This window comes from Nothoprocta perdicaria, unplaced genomic scaffold (assembly GCF_003342845.1).
Source record: "Nothoprocta perdicaria isolate Ctin4 unplaced genomic scaffold, notPer1 scaffold_135, whole genome shotgun sequence".
Classification (NCBI taxonomy): Eukaryota; Metazoa; Chordata; class Aves; order Tinamiformes; family Tinamidae; genus Nothoprocta; species Nothoprocta perdicaria.
In genome coordinates this window covers 1,557,632-1,581,713 of record NW_020454483.1, presented here as the reverse complement: position 1 = coordinate 1,581,713, position 24,082 = coordinate 1,557,632, and the positions used below count along the sequence as shown (strand labels likewise).

General features: G+C 34.6%; 1 protein-coding gene across 2 annotated transcripts in view; it reads right to left on the bottom strand.

Annotated features, from left to right (window-relative positions):
* Positions 1–24,082, bottom strand: part of NCAM2 (neural cell adhesion molecule 2) — a 259,191-nt gene that overhangs the window by 110,813 nt on the left and 124,296 nt on the right. For both annotated transcript variants that reach the window (XM_026033881.1, XM_026033882.1), the window contains exons 2-6: positions 14,074–14,148; positions 11,942–12,148; positions 9,469–9,612; positions 3,969–4,106; positions 36–153 (exon numbers count right to left, since the gene is read on the bottom strand). In XM_026033881.1, coding sequence (XP_025889666.1) covers positions 36–153; positions 3,969–4,106; positions 9,469–9,612; positions 11,942–12,148; positions 14,074–14,148 — 682 coding nt within the window. The remainder of the gene's footprint in view (positions 1–35; positions 154–3,968; positions 4,107–9,468; positions 9,613–11,941; positions 12,149–14,073; positions 14,149–24,082) is intronic.

Here is a 24,082-nt window from a genome sequence, read left to right as displayed (position 1 = left end):
CAGTGCTCTTAAATGCAGATCTCAATTGAACTTACCTATACCAACTGATTTCAGGTGGAGGCGATCCAGTGGCTCTACAGAATAAAGTTATTGACTCTCCTCGATCTGCAGTGGCATTAAAGATTTTCTGTAGCAGAATAATTGCTGGGGGAACTGAAAAATAAAGCATTAGGTCCTGTTAATGGAAAACAGAGATTTTATACACTGCTGGAAAATTTAAAGCATCCTTTCTGAAGGATCTAATTTTGGAATTTATAGTTAGAGTCAATGATCAACTTCCTATATCACTGTTATTAGTCTTCCTTCTTCCAGATTTGATGATATATTTTTAATGTTAGCAAGATACTTTGTGATACTTTCTGAAGTAGAATAAATATAAATAAAGCCTTATTCTGCAGTTCTGAAAATTTATAATGGAAGTATTTAAAGTGACCAAAGTTATATCTAGCATGCATAGAGACAGAGTAGAGTTACGAGCATAATTTARCTATCATCTCAAATGAAAATATATCTCAAGGCTTTTTTTTTTTTTAATTCAGTTATATAGCTGATATCCAACTATGCACAGACAGTGTTTTACACTACGTAATTATCACTAGGTTAAAAAGGTGAGTTGTTATGGAGTTCACTGGCTATAATATGATTTCTGAAAGTACATTTTCAAAAGTACAAAATGCTATTTATGAAGTGTTTCACACATTTTTAGCCATTTTACAGTGGTTTCTAATCTCTACACCWCAGAATACACTGAGTAGCATCAGGTGGTAAATCAAATCTTCCCTCAAAGTTGCAGGTTCTTTACTGATCCACAACTAAGAAATAAAGGAATATGACTTAGCACATCACTTAAACTATTATGATTACAATCTTATATGAAATACTTTCTTTTCAAAACTCTTTTTTTTTTTAATATTTCTTTCTAGGAAGTCATCTGTTTATCTTTTACTCAGGCTTTGTATGTACATAGGCTGGAAATTAGGATGAACTCAGAAGAGGAAAAGTCAAGTAAATCTAGACATGATAAGCAGCCCAGATATGACTGGCAAGTCTCTTGAATTTCCAACTTCAAGGAAAATGGTAAAAATTCAGTTACATTTAAGTCAAAGCAATTCTTTCGATTTCAGTTAGATCAGGGTGTCTAGCCGATGTATGGAAATTTCCAGACATATAAAAGATTTTAAGTAATAAATCTAATAAACTCCTTAAAAATCAGAACTTATTTTCAAAAGGCCATGGACTCTTTTGCTCTATTTCACATTGCAGTTTGTAAAAGCTGCAGTTTAAACTTAACTGTGTTTTCTAGTAGAGAACAAATATCATTAAAAAGTTCACTGTTGTAGTAGGAAAAAATAACCTGATCATGATTTTCAAAGAGATCTAGTATTCCAYTTTTTTACCCATCACAACTCCCATCTCTAAGCTTTTATGTTGTAAAAGTTTTTGTACAAACTACATTTTGTATATGAAACCAAGATTTTTATTTAGCATTTCTTGGTTAATATGTTTTTTTTCCACATATTTTTTTGCATTATACAAAAACAGAACCAATGTAATGAACCGTCAGGTAAAATCAGAGAAATTTTTAAAAGATACAAACACACGTTTACTTATTGTACATTGCTTTCACTATTTTTTATGGTGTAATGAAATGTTAAGCTTCAAGGATCACTTCTTTCCTATCTGAAGCTGCATGGGCCACTAACMAGAATTGCAAATACTGTTTCCCCTAGGGCAATAAACTCCAGATTTGTAAAATCTAGGCATACAGACATTAACAGTTGCTCTGCTGCTAATATATACACTCAGTTTTCTTCTTTTTCACCAATTAAAAGACAGAGCATTTCTGCTGCATTTCCAGGCCTCATCATGAAACTATTCAATCTTGCTCTTCCATCACTAAGCAGAACCCTGAATCAAATGTCCTAAACTGTTTGTTCTATAGTTTTCATTTCCTAAAACTACATGGAAGTGCCTTAAGTCATAACTGCTGTTGTGTTTAGCTAACTTCGACGCTGGTATAATAAARAACTTATTCTGTTATGGTCTGACAGAAATATTGTCCATTTTATTTTTTTTCTCTGTCATTTATGTCTCTCCCAGGTCTTAATTAGCCAACGTTATGACAACTAGCAGAACAWCCACCTACAGATGACAGCAGTGAAGAAGTAAAGAGATGTTTTCAGGACATGCATTACTGACTTCTAATGCCTTTTTCGCATAGGAGTCCACTATTTATCTCTGAATTCTAGACTGTTTTTTTCTTTATATCTTGGTTTCAGAAAAATAAATTTCCATTTGTAATGCAAGAAAATTAAAAATTGATTCCATGCTACCTATCAAAAAATAGTTTGTTTTGAGTCACTTATTTAACTCATAAGAAAGTCATTATTGTTAAAGTAAATATTARTATTTTACAGGTATCTGAGTCACTTTGTCTACATCACCTGTAGACTGTAGACCTGCTGCTTTAGCAAATGTGGAAATTTCTGCTACTTCTGTAAATGTCTAAATATGGATTTAAAAAGGTCTACAGCCACAGTGTTGGCAATACTAGTTCATTTTTACTTGCATACATATTTAGCGATCTCATCTCTTGCTCCTAAATATGAGAATCTTAGGGTTTTTTTTTCCCCTCTTTTTGAGGGGATTTGATTCCATATAATTTACTTTAGGGAGATGTGTCATCAGCATGCTACAAGGCTGGGGTGCTCTCAGACTCTCACAATGTTTTTCTACTCTCTGTATCTTTTTTCTTTTTTTTTTTCAGTTGGATAGAGAGGTGAACCTAGTGAATAAAGCACTTACTTGAAAGAAAACATGGTCTTGGTTCAAACCTTTGCCCTGAATCAGAGGATTTGGGGGTAACCTACATTATAAGCAACACTTCACCCACGGGGTGAATGAGTAAAATAATACTTTTAAGCATTAAATACTTTTTAGGGATTTTTTTTTTTTAAATCTTCCTCACTATTTCTGCAAAAAGAAATCTGGTACTTCACACAGTTCTACCATACCCTACGTATTTGAGTTAAATATGAATAAAATATGGGAACAGATCACATTTGCAGAAATCTAGCCATCCTGCTTTCCCAATATCAGCCCTTGATCAGCCTTTTTAATAAAGAAGGCACTTAGAAAGGAACATACTCAATATATTCTTTGCTAAAGAGAATCACCATATGTTGTCAAACTAGAGATTCTCCAAATACATCAACAAAGCTATAATRTCTCAGCCCCCAAATTTCTCAAGTAGCCTTTTTTTTCCCCCTCACAATTAACTGAGAATGCAACTCACATAAGGAATTCTTAAACTAGACTTTAGTAAAAACTAGCAAAAACTCAGAATCTAGCAGGCATGTTGGAAACGGTTTCACTGCAACTGTGAATGGTTAAGCTAAATACTCCATTTCTTCATTTTTGCATTTACATTCATTGTTAGAGGTTCTTRATGACTGATAAATTGTAAAATGAGACTTTTAAGATAACTTGTTATATAGCTTACTACTSATAAAAGTAAAATGTTCAAAATATTAAATAATATCACCAATCTTAAAAAAATGCATCTGTGTCTYTTAGGATGTTTTTGAATATGGAAAGACAACAAAATAGGTACCATACAGTGAAACTGAATAATTATTTAAAATGGAATGTTTTATAATAGCAGATGACAAAAATCTGAAAAATACAGTGAACTAAATTACTGCACATTCTAATCTGAAACTAAGGTCTTGCAGTGATTTCCAAAATTCTGTGAATGATTAAAAAAAAATCTTTTAAATATTTACATAAGATCACTATGAAGCAATAAGAGTTCCATTTACACAATGTAAAAATTAAAAAAAATACTAAGACATGACAACTACAATTAACAGCTTAATATTTTCTTTTCTTTCTTTAAAAGTTGATACATTTTAAATTTAAGTCTATAAGCAAAGCAAGAAGTCAATTTAACATCTTTTGATCCTTACCATTCACAATAACAGTAATGTCCCGAAAGTCAATTTCTCCTCTGGCTTCCACTCTTCCTTCACACCTGTATACTCCTTCATCACTCTTATTGATGTTAAGAATTTGGAGATTGTTGTTTGGTAATACTGAAAATCTACCTAGAGGGGTAAGTAAAGGATTAAGCAGTGTTAGTAAACCAAGAAAGTGCTAGAAACGCTAATACAGAATAGTAACATGTAAACACTTTCTCTATATAATCAAAATGATCACAGACAAAAAATGGGCCAACTCAAAAGCAAAATGAAAACTGACAAATTTGTTTTCATTTCACACCTAATTACATTGTTCTTTTCTAATATTCAATCAGGATTTTCCATTCAGGATTTTCTTCTTGTATTTAATGACATTTCAAAGTAAATGTAATTCATAAATTAGCATAAAATGGGTGGAACATGAATATATGCAACAACAGAAAGGTGAAAGATATGGAATAAGATAAAYTGATCAACTTAAGTAAGAAAATACTTCTTCGCCCTCCAACTTTATTAATCAACAGTTTTTATGCCCATTTTATGTCACTATGCCTAATTGTCTCTCACCTTGCTTGCTCCTCCTGGTCCTTTACTCATAAACTRTTGTTCTTGACTATTATTCTTGACTATGCATCTCACTGTAGTCTAACATTTTGTTTCCATACACAGCATTTTCATAAAGACATCAGTCCAACAAACATCCCTCTGCATAAATCCAGAATAACCCTAAATCCAACAGAATTTTTCAGTAGCTCAAGTGTGTTGCAGAAACAGATTCTGGATAAGACTGGTAATCCTTTGCTGGATACGCAGCAGTGCAGCAGTGCAGGCAYGATCTACGAAGTAAACTAACTATGAATTCAAGTTTTCTCTCCTATCTGTCTGAACTAGTCAATATTAATGTTTGCTTTTTGAAGAGCATGAATCCTGTAAGTCACTGTATGTGGTTCTTGTAGCACCTGTGTACTGGGTACTCAGCATTCTTTCCTATTTAAACCAGTCTCATGCTTTCAATATTAGATTATGATGTGATTTACTAGCTTTCAGTTTTAACCAGCATTTTGGGGCCATTTTTTAAAGCTTTCCTTTCCTTTTCACTCTTCTGGAACTATAGAACATGCTAGGTTTCCCACAACACAACAACTGATATTCCGAAACAGTGATATACCACAGTTGGTATTAAAGTTTTTATGTAATTGTACAGATAAAGTCTATTTATGGAACATACGTACACAAATATCTACAAGAAAAACAGTTTCTTATGCCTCGTGAGTTCTGTTCCATAGTCAAAATTCTATCAGAAAATCAAGTGGGAAAATGTAATTATGCTTCACCTGATTGAAGTTTACAGGATATCAATGGCCTCAACACATTTGCACTGATTATGTCCAGTTTATTAAAGTCATGCTTGAACATTAATGCCATTTCACACACTGCCACGTACAAATTACTTTTTTTTTCCTTCTTCTTATTTCCAGTCCCTACACAATTCTCAGACAGCTGAGCTTGAAGATGTTTTCACRTTGGTGATCTCTTTTCAACATAAATTCTTAATGTGTGAGGTGAAGGACAGGATAATTGGATCACCTTTATTCTTTAAAATGTGGAAAACAGGAAGGGTATCTGAAGTTTAGTTAATAACGTGAAAAAGAAAAAAATCTATCAGTGTTGGCTGAATATCTTTTCACCAAAGAATAATATTTTATCAGTTTTCTTTTTCTATACTGTGAGGATGTGCATTACAATAGGAGATATTCTTATGAGTAAACCAGGTATAATATATTATTTTTTCCGCTGCTACTACTGTCTATCATACAGACAAAAAAAAGTATATATTAATACAGGTGATATTATAAAGACACAAAAAAAGGGAACATGAAACGAGTACGTGATTTTCCTGAGAAAACATTGCTCTGTATTTTTGTATACTTCGGAAAGGCTGTGAAGGAATAGTTCAAATCCTTGTAAAACTGCCACTAAATGCACAATGATACTATTGCTAGCAGGAAGCAATTCTGAGTAGACAGGCATGGTCAACAGACTCACCAAAACCTAAGCAAGGAACAGATTAGATACTGATGGACTTGTGTCCTACGGACCATTCAGAGCAGTTGGGCAAACAAGGACTGACTGTCCTTGTGGATGTCCTTGTCCACACACACCAAGTTCCCTGTCCCACAGATACCCGAATAAAAGCTGTGTGCTGTACAGAGCGGATTATAGATGACAGGTATGCACACCAACTAGGCACTGCAATCTCCAGCTCATCATTCTTTTTTCTGGACTCAACGCACTCCCCTTCAAATGCCCAGTTTAGGAGAACATCACCTCATCCTTCTTTCCAGACTATTCAGATGTTAAGAGAATATGAATAGAAAAAGGGATTACCTCTGTCTGTCTTCACAGYGAGAGCCAGAGGAATTGTCTGCTGATAGCTGCAATGAACCTGGGCTTACGGCTTTTAGGCTCTACTGTATTCTAGTGTATACACCAGACATAACATCATCTATCAAAAAGCTGGGGCACAGTTGTTCATTCCCAAACTCTTGACAATAAACATCTTGACTTTTGAGGAAGAAGTCATAACTTCTGGCAAAAGTTGAGTTAATATGTCCCTAACCAKCCACTCTCCACAAAAGAGAATTCTCCTCAGCACAGTAATTTCTTATTCTAGACCAAATTAAAAGCAGCATGCAGCCACATTAAATAGAGGGACATTTTCCATGCGACAGAAAACACTCAGCTCTGCCCCTCAGTTTTATACAGCCACATTTAATAGATCTCTTACACTGGCTCTCTACAGACCACTGCACCACTTTTTCCATTACTGTGATTAGAACTCTGCAAGCTATTGACTTGAAGCAACAGCCTTGATTCAAGCACCAAATCTCTCAAAATTTCTTTCCTTTTCTCAGAGAATACACTTCACTGCAGAAACAGTAGAAATGGATTGTCAGAGCTTACCCAATATGATCTAGAGGGTCAGACTGGTTCATCTGAAACCTGTTTCATGTAGTTGTCAAAATAAGAGACTGCAAGTTTTCTGAGCACACTTCTCATAACATAATCACCACCCCACTTGTTGAGAAAAAGTCAAAATGGCACAGAAAATACATAATTACCATTTGCAATTCTATCAGCTATTGGCAACTGCACATCTGTTTAATACTGTGGCTTCCAAAATTATATTTTGGAAAAGAATTTCTTCTGACAATACACAGTACAGTCCTACTACCTAGAGCAAAAAATACTTAATGGAGTCATTCAACTGAGAATAGAAAACACAAAAATACTACAAATCATACAGAAAACATGAAGGAAGCACCAATCCTAAATATTTTCTATCCAATCAGATATGATATGCATTTTTCTACATACATCAAGCTTAAATATCATATCTATACTATGTTTATGTAGAACTATGTATTTAATTATCTGATAGTGGAAATCTGACATACCATTGTGATTTGAACTCTGTCAGAATAAACATTTGGTTAAATAGGCAAACAGTAGGTAATTTATGAGCACATTTAGACAGATTAGCACCTAGGACATGAATATTAACAATGACAGCTAGTTCTTCTAAGGTTAATTCTAACAAGGCCTATGAATTAATATGCAAGTCTGCACATAATTTTTTGTAATTGCTTTCTGCATTGTAGAACCAGTAGTATTTAAAATCCCTTGAAGCACTAGCATTGCACAGAAACTGTGCAAGTCACTTAAAATTCCAGATAAGATCTCAGCATTGAAACAATACCATTTACTTCACAGCTCATACAATGTCCCTGGCTCCCACACAGTGGAATTATGAGTCATGGCAAATCAGCTCTTGGAAAAGAACAGCACAGAAATCCTTAGTGTATTCCCAGAAATTTTTGCTTTGTATTTTGCATTATTATATTTTAGCCAATCTATCATACTTTAATCTAGTTAAGATCAGAAAGATGCTTTTGTACAAAGACACATCATTGATCTCCCAGGCTTTTTTCTTTTTCTTTTACCAAATGATAATAGACAACCACGCCCACAGTCACATTTTCATTTACAACACTAAAAAGATCTTAGGATGGTCTAGCAATGGTGCAGATAAGGCATTAGGTATATATTGTATTAGATTTACTATGTTAGATATTAGGTACATGCTAAATTAGATATTACTATATATCTTACGTATTAGTGAGGTGATATTTTCAGTAAGCTACATGCCTTGTATACAGGACAAATCTTTGGATTCTCACTTTTTGTGAACTGACTTTCTGGGAGAAGTCATTGGAATATATGTTCAAATAGAACAACAATAACAACAAAAAGAAAAACATACTAGTAACCATCAAAGATTTGCTAAATTTAGAAAGAAAGGTCAAACACTTTAAATTGTGTGAATAGGATAAAGGTACTGATCCTTTATTGGACATTCTGAACTTGGAAATAGAGAATGAAACTCAGTTTTTTTATGTCATAAGGCATGGAAAAAAATTAACCTTAAGATTTCACTTTTTCCATTTTCATGATAAATTGRTACAGACATTGCCAACATTCATGAAGTTAACACTGACTTATTTTTATAGCAGTTAAAATCTCACTTCCTCTCAAGTATTGGCTGACTACTGTCTATTCCACTATAGAGCGAGAACATAAAAGAAAGTATTCTGTTTAAATTAAAATAATTTTCTCTTACTCCTTCACAGTGTATACAGTTAAAAAGATTTATGTATTGAACTAAAACCTTGGAATTTTCAAAAAGTGTGATTTTGAAAAGAAAAGCATAGTTTTATTTAATTAGAGGTGAGATTGACAAATCAAATAAATAATAATATTTAACCAAGAGCAATGTTAATTTAACCAACGGCAACGTTCATTAAAATTACTTTTCTTTGCTAATACAGGAAAAAAAAACATTTCTTGAGAAAATATAATAAATATTCACAGTGAGACAAATCTCTTCTAATGACACAGCTACCTAAAGACAAACAGTAATTTTTCAAGATATATTTCACAATAAAATATGTTCAGCTTTTATTTTTTTATTTGATCTTTTATTGACTAACATAATTTCACTTAATCTGATTTCACAATTTCTTATTTTTCCTGTTCAAAATTTTAAAAATAGAGCTATGAGTATAGACAAACTGGAAAACATTCAATAACTATTGCATTAGGATCATAGCTTTCATTTGGATCTTGGAAAGACACTATTCTGGAGGGATATAAACCTCCAAGTGGTGTTTACATCACTATAAGGAAATAGAAATAGAAATACAAATACAAATGAATATGGAAACGGAAATGGAAACAGAAATAGAAATAGAAATATAGACATAGAAATAGAAATATATAGGTTACTTTCAGGAATCCTTTACTAACATGCTACCCTAGAATGTGATTAGTCATCTTTTAAAATAATATTTTAAAATAATGACTAAAATAGTATTTTAATAATTTAATAGTTATAATGTATAACTTAAAGAGTTACCAAAATACTAACTGTCAGCAGTAGCTGTGACTTCCTCATTCCGATACAACCAGCTGACAACGGGAGCAGGTGAACTAGTAACCCGGCAAACAACCTCTGCGTCTTGTCCCTGCTTGAACTCTTGTGGAGATGTTATGTCTCTGAAAGTGAGCTTTTCTGAAAAGAAAAAGAACAAAATATACTACATCACTTCCAGATTACTTGGACTGAAATTACATAAAGATGATAGGTGATTCTTACGTCTTCTCCTTGAGCATAATACAGAATTACTTCCATAGTATATATTTTCCCAAAATGTACGCAAATGATTCTGTACACAGGACATCCTCTCTGTCTGTAGAAATTATTTTATAATCATTCGGTACTAAGAAAATTTTTGTTTTGTGTATTAACTGAACACATCTGATCAGTATTTTTATTGTTTTCAGGTTTTCAGAGCCCCATCTTGAAATTCTAATATTTAGAGGGCTAACCATTCAGCTAGATAGTCTTGTTTACTTCACTCTGTTAAGCAGTTATTCTTCATGCTACTATTGCTGAAAAAACTTCAGCTTTTTACTCCATCAAAACTCCCATCAGATCCACAAAAATGACTGTAGAAAGCCTGAAAGGCGGAACAATAGCCTCCTTAATTGTGAAAATGATCACCTAAGTAAAATATGAAGATCTAAAAGCCTATGTGAAGTCTTACAGAATAACTTGTTATTTTAACTGAAAAGGATTTCAAGTTTTTTTTAAGGAAAAAAATAATTTTTTTTTAGGCTAGAATAGGCTTATTATTTCAAACCCAAATATTCATGCAAAATTTTACTAACAGGTTGAATAAATTCAGTATTATGAAAATTTAGTAAAAGACTTCGTTGGTGATAATAATCCATGATGTCATAAAAGAGCTAATGCCAAAATCCACTGCATGAAAAAGTGTCTTGGAACAATTTCTAGAATACAGAGGGGAAACTGGTTTGTCTTCTCTAGGACAAAAGATTGCCAATTCCATTTCAGTGAGTGCTTGGAAGAACAGAAGATTCATCTCCACCTTGTACTTTTCTCTTCATGTCCCTTTTGTATTGACATGAGAGCAGGAGCAAACAGCAAACAATCTGCATTATTCCCATGACAGAGGTAACATACTTTTATTCCACATATCTCTTTAATACTTGAACAGATGCTTGAAGTAGTTGACCCTAATGAAGTCACTAAAAGTGACTTAAGTGAGAACTCTCATTGACACCAGTGACCTGGTGTCAATTACAGGACTCTATGGTATGCCCAGTGCACAATATACCATAAATACTGAATTTGATATTGAACTTTTAATATGTCATTTCCCATAAATCTTCACATTCATTGTGTGGGTCTTTAGGTTTGTCTATCCTCTGAATTATTAAAATTGCCACAAGCAAACACTTCAAAAGATTTTGACTGTGCTCAGCAGTCAGCTAATGGAGTGACTGGCAGCTTTAGGCATACAAATGACTTCCACAAAACTTGAAATCCTTTGAAGTGTCAGCTTTCAAGACATCATGTAATTGCTTGTAACTCCTATCATTGCTCTAATGGTTATTTTATCAATTCCATTTATTTTTAAATAGTATGCCTTTTCTTATCTGTGTTATCTCTACCTTTCAGAAGCTGTACTTCATCATTTAATTGTGTATTTACCGTCTCACTGCAATTCTGTAATGTCCAGTCCAACTGCAACTATACTTTCTTATGAATATTAAAAGATTATTTTTCAATGAAATTCGAGAAGTCAGCTTAAAAGCGGCCATCCTTTCACCCATGATGATCTGCCTTATAATTTGAAGAACATTGCATTTAGCATATCGCTCTTAGGTATTTTTGATTGATCTAAAGAGTATAGTACACAGCAAAGTTATTTAACTAAATTGAAAAGAAAAAAATCTCTTATAAAATCCCTCATCATAATACAGTGCATTTACATTTCAAATATACTCTTCAATTAGTTATTTGAAATTAAAATGTATTTTGGTTGTTTACCATGTTAGCTTTCAATATTTTCTTGCAAAATTTTATTATTAGGCCAAGAATAGGAAAAGATTAACAACAACAACAAAAAAAAAMCAAAAAACTAACTCAATGTAAAATTTACTTTTTAATGACATGCACTGAAGTTTTGGCACTTTATTTATATACAWTTGTAATTAGCTGWCTATGCATTTGTAGTAAGAATTAGGTTGATGTAACTTTTTCTTTTACATCCTCTTCTCCACTAGTGATATACCGTGCATCCTTTTAACATACTACTTCGAAATACATAGCAGAAGTGATATACAATATTACAAAATGGCTATCCATTTCATTGGAGTTTTCTTCATAATGTATGTGAACTAAACTGTGGGAAATGCTATTATTTAGAAGGCAAAGTTCAGACCTTTGCAAGGTACTGTGATACGTTTTACTTCCCGAATAACAGTGGCTTTCAAGACACAATTCTTTCTTCTGTTAGTTGATAAATACTTACGATAAATTTCCAAAACAACAGTAGCTTCCTGAGTTTGTCCTTTAGCATCTGTGGCTTGACACCGGTATATGCCAGCATCTTCTATATCTGCATTGTATATGGTTAGACGTGAGCGAACACCTTCTTTTTGAACAACCACTCTTTGACTAGAAACAATCTTCTCTCCCTGTGGATTGTACCAGTCTATGTTGTCAGGCTCACCAATAGCTAAAAAAAATAGATTTAAAAAAAAAAATGTTCAGGTAGGTATTATGCAATATTCAGACATTGTACTCAGATTTTGTGATCTTTTTACTTCCTATACCCTCCTGGTCATAACCTGGTCTTCTCTCCCCAGCAGCACACCCTTGGCTCTGAAACAACCGCTAGGTTGTAAGGAAGAGCTACGTGACAGTCTGTGGGAAGATGATAACATTCCTGGCAGATGTACGATTGTGGAGACAGGAGAGTAAGTAGCTCAAGGACAGAGGATTAGAAATGCCAACACGGAAAGATGTAAAATCTTAAATGAACAGAACAGGCTTGTCAGCACTCACTGGACCAATTCACCATCCTGCTGGACTGCCAGTGTAGCCAGACCAGGTGTTGGTGTTGGTAGAAAACTGCAACTCAGCAACACCAAGAATGTTCCAGGAAGCTGCGGAAGTGAAGCCCTCTCCTCTTGATTGACACCTCTTGCCTGGCCAGCACAGACTCTTCTGAGTCTTATCTGGACACTAACACTTAGCTTAGCAGTGTATTAAATCCTAGTCATCACTTGTGTGTGTTAGCCAAGAACTTCACATTTTTTTCACAGAATCACAGAATCACMGAATATTCAAGGTTGGAAGGGACCTCTAGAGATCCCTTGCTGCTCAAGCAGGCACACCTAGAGCATGCGGCACAGGGCGGCATCCAGGCGGGTCTGGAAGACCTCCAGAGAAGGAGACTCCACAGCCTCCCTGGGCAGCCTGTKCCASKGCTCTGTCACCCTCACAGTAAAGAAGTTCTTCCTCACCTGGAGACGGAACTTCCTGTGTTTCAGCCTATGGCCATTACCCCTCGTCCTGTCGTTGGCCACCAATGAAAACAGCTTGTCCCCTTCCTCCCTGCATTCTCCCTTCACGAACTTATACACATTAATCATATCCCCTCTCAGCCTTCTCTTCTCCAGAGAAAACAGGCCCAGCTCACTCAGTCTCTCCTCATACGAGAGATGTTTCATTCCCTTAATGATCTTTTTTTTTCACTTGTGCTTATCTTGTTTGTAAAGTTCTTGTCTATCTATGCCTGAAGAGAGTGACTCAGGAGAAGCAGTGGCAGTTATTCCTTCCTTCGTTGTTGTTGTTTTGTTTGTGGTTTATTTCTCTTTTATTAGTCTATTTTGTTTTCTTTACAGCGGTAATGTAAGTAATAGCAGCAACCATAAAATTCAGTATAAGGTTTCTTCCTGTTCCCCCACAATCTATTGTCATTTTCACTTTCAGCTAYAGTTTTCTACCTTTGCCACTACATATTTGACAGTGAGATTAAAATATTCCACTTCAAAAAATAAAGAGAAGGAAAGATAAGTAGCTTTATGCTTAACATTTGAAGGAATTGCTGTTTCTTAGACTATGTTCTATAAATATTCCATCCATAGATTTAAGAAATAAATTTAAGAATCTATTAATGTAACCTGTAAGTAATGTAAGTAAATGATTTATTAAAATAAATGTCTCAGTAGAATTTTAGGAGCAATTATGTTCAACTACTTTAAAAATAAAATATTTCTGCCGAGTGTCATACACTATTATTCAACATCTGCTTACCTATATAAATTCTAATACCAGAGTTTAGACAAGTAAAAATGTTTTAACTAAGCAAGCATGTCAGTAGATAAAAAAATGCCTTCACTGACATAGATAGATTTCAAACTGAGTCATTCCATTCATTTGGACTCTGAAATCAACAGTTGCTAGACTTCAAACATATTATGCCCGCAAAGATCCGCGGGCATATTGCAACATATTACAATTATGGCCAGTTAAAGTGAATACAAAAAGCATGCCATTCTAAGTTACTATTCTAAACCAACTGGTTCGTTTTCAAATTATGAAAAAGGTTGTAACTTAAYGATGTTCCCCTTTCCTGTAAATAAAATGAATACATACCTGTGCATGTGAAGAATTTGGATTCACCCACACTGAGCTCAACTTTGCTAAGTGAAATCGTAACTTGAAGTAGGGCTGCAAAATATCAAGTACATTGTTAGGGTATTTTTTGCATATATCAGTTAAAAATTCTTCTTTTCAATTTTTTGTTTTTCTCTTTCTATAGCATGTACTATATGAAATATATGAAAAATCTAAGTTTTTACTTAACATTGTATCTTCTAAAAGAGTGTATATTGAGAAATATAAAAAAATCAAAATAAACAAAAGATATTATACAAAGAATAACAGATTCACATCCTAAACCTGAAGAAAATATSTAGGAAAAAAAAAAAGAAGAGGAAATGAATACATGTGGGCATACACAATGAAAACTCAGTGAGAAGAAGGTTAATGGGAACAGTCAAAACGGACCGTCCAAGGATAAATCATGCTTGTTCTTCCTTATTGCCTTCTAGAATAAAATTAATGGTATTACGGATGAGAGAAGAAGAGTGGGTAGCATTTACTTGACCTTAGCAAGGCTTTTGACACTATCTCCCAGAACATTCTTGTACCAGAGTAGGACATTATGGTCTGCATGGGTAAGCTGTTAAATGGGTAAAATGCTGTTTGGATAGCTGGGCTCAGAGAGTAGTGATTAATGGGATGTACTCCATTAGAGGTCCACAATAAGTACAGTAATTTACTGGCCTGTCCCAAGACCTGTYTTGTTTAACATCCTTATCAATGATCTGGTGGAGGTCATTGACTAAGACTGGAGGAAAGGGTCCACATGAACCTTAGGAACCTTCAGCAAGGATAGACACAAAAAAACTGCACCTAGGATGGAATAACTCCTTGCTGGAGGATTACTCAGATACACAAACTGAGGACTGACATGGTAGATGATTGTGCCTTGGCAGCAAGGAAAACCAACAGCATCCTGCATCTGTTTTAATAGGATCGTGGCCAGTAAAAGGTTGGGTGAGAATCACCTCTCTCTGGCATGCTTTAAACCACACCAAGAACACTGCATCCACCCTTGGGCGCCCAAATATATAAAGGCTTCAGTGAAATGAAATAAGGCTGGTTCACCAAGAAGGTCATAGCCAGGGCACCTCCCCTGTGAGGAGATGCTCAGGGACCACAGTTTGTTTATCCTAAAGAAAAGCTGACGGCAGGGAAGCCTAAAAATGGCCACATTCCTACCAGGAAATCATGTAAATGACAGAGCACGGCTCTTCATAACAGAGAGTGGCAGGCAGATCACAGACAATTGATGCAAGTTGACCCAAGAGACTTGAAACTCTTGTTTCTCTTGACTAGAAACCTCCTTTGGTCCTTTCCTACCAGAATTATCCTATGGCCCTACGACCCTGTGAATAACCTTCCAATATACTCTGAATTAATAATGGAGTTAGCTATGCAAAATAACTATGCATTCTTCAATCTCAATCTTCAATTCTCAATCACTGCACTGCCATTATTGTAAGCAGCTGTAGCTTCTTAACATCTATTGTCTCAAAAAAAATAGACACTAAATAAACATTCACCAAAGGCAACAACAAAACAGACTCAATTTTTGGCGGGGAAGAGTACTTACTAAGTTTTAATTTAGTATTATACATAAGACACAAATGAGATGCATCTGAGATTATAAAAAATCTTTCAAGATTTTTAGGATTTGAGTCTTTGAATACGTAATTATCATCTATTCTATACATGTGTAAACGCTTCTCTGAAAACTTTAACATCAATCACAGTGAATGTTGGTAAATACAGAGCAGATTGAATGTCCCTAGCATACTAGTCCTTTGTATAATTACTACAAAAGTACAAAAGAACAAACTTTTTGGGAGACAGACAGTGTTACCACCCAATCTAACTTTTCAGTATGACAAGTTCTCATTTTTCCCCATCAATATGTTGGAACTTAAAAGCCTGGTAGAAAATTAATGGCTCTGTTATGCTAACAGCCAAAACTAAATAAGAGGCAAACAAACCCCCCTGCTGTGTAAGTAGCACAGTGTACATGATAATAGGGCACTTATTACAACTAAGGGAAAAGTATGACAAAATGCTTTTGATAGTAACTGATGTACTTCAAATTATCAGCTTGGATAAGCAAGAATTGGTCCAGGTTTGAATTTTGTGTTCAATATCCACATCAAACACACACAGGAGAAAAAAAGAGAGAAAAAAAAAAAAAAAAGGAAGGGAAAAGATAACTTCAGTATCACTCTTCCAAACTAAATTTAACAGAACTAGTTATTTTGTAAAAAAGCCAAAAATCTGTGCAGTACACATTCTATATGTGACATCCTAAATTGTAGATCTCCTCCCAAAGAGATGATCTCAACCTAACTGTTCTTTTTACCATTCCCTTCCCTTCCTTCCTATCCACCCTACTCCCACCCCTTAAAAAAAARAAGACCAAAAAGCTTAAAAAATATATATAAAAAGTGGAACAAAACCAACCACCTATTCTGGACAAAAAAGTAAGCACTTTGTTCAACTACATCAAAAGTTGTCCAACTATAAAGGCATCCAGGAAGGGGGCATGACTGCCTAGGTGTCAGGAAGAAAATAAAAAAAAAAAAAAAAAAAAAAAAAAAAAGCCCACAGTTTTAGCACCAGAGGAGGTACTAGCACCACATGCATGTCAAAAGCAAAGAAAACAGTGAAGACTCCTCTAGCAACTGACACAGCCCTGACACAAGAGACTAATGTTCTCATTCACATCCATAGGCCTTTACATCCAGGTGAGCAGCAGTAAGAGACAAGCRTAAGTACAGGAAAAAGATACGAGCTTTTGTGTTAGCAAGCACCACTAAGTGCTAAATAATTCAGGAGGCTACTCAGAGCTTTACAAGCTTCCTTAACTTGTACTTCCAAAAAAAAAGAAAAACATCGCAGTAACGGCAAGCTTCACTTTACAGCAAGTTTCACTTYAACTTCTTGACATACAAGTCAGGAACTAAGGTACTAATAAATTCAGAGGCTGTAGAACTTCAAGAGATTAGAGCCTGAATATGTATTTTAAATCAAAGATTCAATTTTGGCTCCCATATTATCACTTGTCTTATACCATATTCTTCAGGTCTTGTAGAGTTGCTTCAGGAACAAGTCTGTTACCATATTTACCATATATGCAGGTCACCAGCCTAACTTCAAGGACAATTACATTGCTCAGTTTCAACAACTTTGATAACTGATGCTGAATTACATAAATGCAATAGATTATGTAATAAATGTCAAGTAGAACATAGGAAAATGTGCAAAGAGAAGTRAAAAGTTAGAGAGTATTTTTCCTTCATCACTAAAGTATATTTCTGAGACCACAATAGAGCTTCAGCAATACGCTGAACCCCACTTAAAAATTCTTAGCTTAAGTCCAATTATTAATAGTTTAGAAATATGATAGCTTCATTGCTGAAAACAAAATGAAATCATATTTTCCACATATGGTACTTTAATATTTACAAAACAGAAAAATATACGGCCATCTGCCCAATATTTCATGCCTCATGTCCATTGCTTTTTACTGCCACTACTTCATCCAAATTGAAAAATATTCCTGTATGTAAATTAGAGTGAAAAGTATTGCCCAAGTGATCAATCTAGCAATCTGTGCTTATTAGGTAGTCAGGGAAACAGTCCATTACCAGGTTACAAGAATGTTCACTCATCACTTACCTAGAGTATGATGTGCAATTAAAAGTAAAATATTGTAAAGAAGGAGCACATCCAGGATGCTTTGCACTCCTTCCAAGCTTATTTCAATGAGAACCACCTACACGGGTTATTAGAAGCTGTGATGAAGATCGTGTATTACGTACATGCCATTTGAGCTCCTGCTGTACATTAAGAGCTAATAAATTAAATTGTGGTGGTAGTTTTTATCAGTCTGGTTTGAAAGTCTCTCAATACTTATGAGTAACTTGCACGCTTATAATGTCAGTGTAGGGAAGCTGTTCCAAAAACTCAAGTCAGCAGAAGCAGTTTCTAGCTATGTTAAAACAACAGCCAGAAAGAAGCAGTACCTTCTTGCTGGCTTTGAGAAAATATTGCCTCTTGTCATGTAACATCATCTGCTCTGGGAAGAAGTACAGTCAGGGCTTCATTCCTTCTGCAGTATATGGGCTACCCAGCCACAAAACTTCTAATCAGAGCACAGTTTGGGATCAAAACAGAACTCAGAACAAGAGCCATTCAGCATGACAGCTGCAGCAGGTAATCCAGGTAACTTTAGTAGTGGCTTTTTAGAGAAACCAGGTAACTGCAAGACACAACTGAAAGAAGAACTGGGACCTTCTTAAAGATCCTAATTCTGTTTGGACTAAGTTCTCTGGTCTTAATTATGTATAATATTCTTTGATTCCAAATAGTAAGCAAAGTTACTCTGGTGATGGGTTTTGGTTTCAGGAAGAAGAACATGAAGAAATCAGTAAATTTTTTGCTTGTCTACAATTTATTTTGTTGCAATATCAGTAAATCATATAAATCATCTTCACCTTCAGTTTACAAAAACTTAAACTCTATGGAAATTGATTAGCTTTCAACTTCGTAGTAAGTAGGCTACTAATAGTTATTAACATAATTTCTCCATGATATTAAAGTGCCGAGAGATATTTGCTACATTTTTAATTGCTTAATATCAACTTCCAGGATTAAAGTAGTAGTTCAGAATAACTTTCAGATTTATCATATTAGCATTAATTTGGATTTATCAGTAGGAAATCAAGTACTGATATAAAGTTCTAAGGTTTCATTTCATCAATATGGAGTCCTACTTGAATTTCCAGCTTGTGGAACTCTGAGTGTTTTATTTTTAGACAGACAGAATAGTCTTTGTGTCATTGCAATTTCATTTTCTACATCTGTTGAAGTGTCATTTTCCCTGATGAGAAGAGCTAGAAGTCACATGAAGTTSAAACTGCCTTCTGGGGTGTAGCAGATGTTGTAGAGGTGAAAAGCAGGATGCAAGAGAAACCCCACAATCCAATCACGTGTTATAAGATACACTACATGTGTAACAATAGCACAAATACTAAAACATACTCAGAAAAGGAACTAGGAGAATTCTCCAATGACTATTTTTCTATTACTCTCTCAGTATAAACAGTAATGAGCCATTACTACCTGGGCAGAGACAATACACAATTTTAAAACAGCATATTGCATAAATAAAGCCGGTTAGTTACAACTGTATTCTCAAAATTCTCAGTCATGACAAGCTGACTACAAAATCATATAACAAATATACACTGTCCTAAAGGAAAAAAAAAATGTTGATGATCCAGATAGGAGTATTCAGTTGAACAGGAATATCATAATTAAAAAAAAAAAAAAAAAAATTTGAAATGCTTTTCAACAAACATCCTCTTATGCAATCCAGATATGTACATTCACAAAAAGTGGTTCATAAACCATACCACAGACATGCTGCAACTTGGAAACCTCTTTCATCTATAGGAAGAGGCTGAGAGAGCTTCAAATATTCAGCCTGGAGAACAGAAAGCTCAGTGGGGATCTTCGTGTGTAATTAATGTGTAAGTATCTGAATTGGGGAGTGTAGAACTTGTCTCAGCTCAATGACAGGACTTAGACTTGGTGCAATGGACACAAATTGAAATATATGAAATTCTGTTTAAACAAAAAAAAAATCTTTTTTTTTTCTTTTTTTTTCTCTTTTTTTTTTTCTTTTTCTTTTCCTTTTTCTTTTTCTTTTTACATTTAACTGAGAGTATCATCAAACACTGGAAGAGATTCCCTTCTTGGTTCCCTTCTCTTCCCAGACATTGTGGAAACTCCATCTTGGAGATATTCAGTACATGGCTGGACACATCCCTAAGCAACCTGCTCTGAGCAGGGACTAGACGATCTCTAGAGGCTGTTTCTAACCTCAACAATTATGTATGATTTAGCATGATCTGACACACAAATGCACCTTGCTTTCTCTCTACTTCATTGAACAGTACTTTAATGTATAATAGTAAATCAGACATAGTGCAGTGAAAATGCACTTGTTCAAAACTGAAAACTTTTTCTTAGAAATGTAGCTGAAAAGATGGCTATATACGGCATGACTCATACTTTGTCATTAAATTTAATTCTAGCTTTGCTGGGATAGAAACTTTTGAAAATTACCATTTCTCTGTTGGTGCTGGGGATAGTCAACACAAATTTGATAACGTCAGGTCAATAACTGAACAGGAACATTCTAATCGAAGGGTACATCCATAACTGCCTTTAGAAAAGCAGCCGAATACATGCTCAGAGCAGGACTGAGAGAAAAACCTGAACTGAATCACTGTCAAAATTCCTACAGAACCATATGGTAGCCCAAGTGGTCCTTCAAATGGCAAAACAGCAATAAWTGGAACTAGTATTGCAAGTGCTTGGCCTTTATAATCTGAATGCAAACAAGGTAAATCTCAAACTTTACACTAAAGGTTGCCTAAGAACTTCTGTTGAAAAAGATTTTTGTAAAACTATATATTTATATATATATATACAAAATATATAAAAATTATATATACATACATCCCTTCAAATCATCATGTAACTAAAATTCAACATCACCAATACAACAGAAAATATTAGATTTTTATTTTTTTGCAAAGTCTACTGGCACAGCATTAGAAATGTTATTTTCAGTCTGGCAGACCCTGTAAGATCATTTAAAAATTACATCGAAAGGCTTCGATATGTTAAGATACCAGTTGATTAATCAACGCTCTTCAGAATTTCAATCAGCAATTGAACACATTTTGTTAGTACGGTTCTGAAGATGTCCTCTAAGACTCATAGTAGTAATGAAGAGTTCATCAAAATGCTCACAGCCCATCCTTACAAAAGATCTATATCAAGCATGTTCTAAAAAGGAACAATGTAATATTTGCTTCTAACAACATCTTTTCATTTTCTACTCCTGTATTTTGTGAAGTTTATGTAATTTCTTTCTCAAGAAAAGATAATAGAGGTTGCTAAAAGAGAGTACTCTAATAGAGATGGGGCAAGGAGTCGGATCACTTCACTACCAGCTCTGTACATCTTGACTGCTTTGAAAACAAATCTTTGTAAGGAAAGTCATAATCCTGAAGCTGAATCAGCAGAATTTCAAGTCTAATTCAAAAAATATCTAAAATACGGACTGCATTTACTTTGTTCATGGATTTTTTTTTTGTTCTTACTGCAAGGCAGCTCGTCCCAAAATACCTTTTTTTTTCAGAGAAAAGCAGTGATCTTGTAGAAACTTTCTTGTAGCCTAGAAAGCATTTAAGGTCTCTGTAAGGTTTCTTCAATAGAAGTACAAGCAGCAAGTTCTCATTTCTTGGAAGTACAGAATGAAATCAGAATTTCAATTTTAACTACATACAACCCGGATTTTCATTCCTGTCGACAAAGAGGTTGTGGAAATGTCACCCAAGGTGGATTTTTTGACCTTCCAAGAAAACCAATTAATAGAGCAAAGACATCTCGACTGTTCCATTCAGCCTGATTCTGAAATCTGTTCTTTTGAAGACAGATGTCATCAGGGCATAGAGGAATGTCTACAGGGACTGTCTGCTACTAAACATGTAGATCTCAGCATTGTCTAAGTTCAGCTTGGAGATCTTGCAGCCTTTGTCTTGGAATCAATCCCTTTGCATGCTTCTTTAGCAGACATATTCCTCAAACACTCAAAATATACTATAATTTGGATTTGCTGTCATCAGTTCTTTCAGCACTATTTTGAAAAATGTATTTTATTTTCCCTCACTTCACCAAGACATTAGAGAATTCACATCTAGTTTTTGAAATGCAACAGTGAACAACCTGGTATTAAACTTTTCCACTATTATTTATATCACAGAAACAGAGAATCATGATGGTTGGAAAAGACCTTTAAGTCCAACCATATGTAAGCCCTTCAAGACCCTGCCTGCTAAGTGCCTCATCAGCACATTTCTAGAATACTGCCAGGGATAGTGACTCGATCGCTTCCCTGGGCAGCCTGTTCCAAGGCTTCACCACTCTTTCCATGCAGAAATTCTTTCTTATGTTTTACCTGGTGTAACCTGAAGCCGTTTCCTCTTGTCCTATCTGTGGAAGGATGTCCTCTGGAGAAGAGGACATCACTCATCACTACAACCTCGATCAAAGAAATGACAGTATCAACCTGAACAGATCCTAGGTACAGAAAATATTTTCTGCATCAGAACTAAGTATGTTACTGCAGAAAATTCTTCTTGGGAAGAAGTGAACTGGCAGCATAACACAGAAAATTAGCCATTTTATTTTTATTTTTCTCTATATGTCCTTTATTTTCTATTTCCTTAGTCTACAACAAAAGTATTACAAGGCATATCTTACTGTGTTGTTAATTCATCCTATTCAGAATCATCTGGATCTATAATTACTTGTATTAAAAAAATTAATCTTTCACTGAAGTACTTTAAAAATATTATCATATTACAAGGGTACAAAAACCTGTAATAATGTAATGTATTTTTACCTATACTCTCATGTTATCTCATTTGTCAACTATAAACAATTGCCAAAAATGAGAATATTGAAAATCTATATAAAGAAAAAAATCTCAAGATATTCATTATTCAATATAAATATATATGTTTATATATTTATATATATATATATAAATTCCTTCGTCACAATGTCTTTTGCTGGAAGGTTAAATACTGACATGCAACCATATCTAATAATTGTATATCCAAAGCAGGTTGACAAGTCATTTTACAAAGAGTGACTGTTGGAAGTGTTGGACTTTCTGTATAAAAGTAGACCATACTAGTCTCCATGGCTGTTAACAATACATTCATTTGGAAAGATAAGATACTTTTACGTACACAACCTCCACAGTACTGAGTGCTCTCAATCCCCTTTTAAGAAACACCAAGTCACTAAAAATATATTTGTTTTTCTAAAGATTTGTCCTGCTGCCTTAGTATATCAAGGATTATATTAAAGAAAGGGTAAAAACATGCAGTCACAATCTCAAATGATGAAATGACATAATTGTTTGCCCAATTTCATGTTTATTTCTTATCTGCTATAGTTCACAAACAGAAATATTTAACTCAGTTACCTCACAGGAATCTACTGCTGCCCAGTATAAAACTGGCCACTTACATAAAACCACTTTCAGCTTTAATTCTGATGTTTTCTGTTTTGTTTGTTTTTTTATGCTTTTCAAAAAAATGTGACAAAAACATAGAGTAATTTAGGTTAGAAACGTCCTCTTGAAATCATCTTTTCCAAGATTTTTTCTTTGAAGGCTTACCTTCAAACTCAGATGTAGACAAGCTGGTAAAGACCAGCAAAGAGTTACGGAGATAGCGAAGAATTGTTTTCCAGTGTTTGAGTAGGCTTTCTTGTGTTTTAGCTTAGGCCACTGCCCTTCATTCTGACAGTGGGCACCACCAAGAAGAGCTTGGCTTATTCTTTTCTTCTCCCGTTAGATATTTATACACATTGAGAAGATCTCCCTGAGACTTCTCCTCTCTAGACTCCAGAGTTGCAGTTCCCTCAGTCTCTCATATGCACAGACTCCAGTCTGAAGTCCAACTTCAACCTTCATGGCCCTTTGCCGGATTTATTTCAGCAGGTCCATGTCTCTCTTTACTACGGAGCCTAGGCCTCCACGTAGCACTTCGGAGGTGGCTTGAGCATCGCTGAGGAGTCAGGAAGCACCTTCTCTCTCAACCTGCTCTCAGGACTCTTCTTCATGCAGCCTAGGGCACTGTCAGCTGCCTTTGCCATTAAGTGGCAATATGAAACTATATTCAAATTGTCCAAAGTCCAACACTTGAAGATTAAGAGTAAGCAAAGAATAGGCATTTTTTTAAGCTATTAGTTTGATGGCTGACAAAGAAAAAAAACTGTAAAATAAAGTTTCTCAAAAGAATGACTGCCTATTAAGGTATCATTWAAAAAAATCTTAGGTTATTGCTGTTAATACAGTTAAGTATTCTCTTTGAATTGTGGAAAAATGTCAAAACAGCCTCATAAGTCCTGTCTAGAT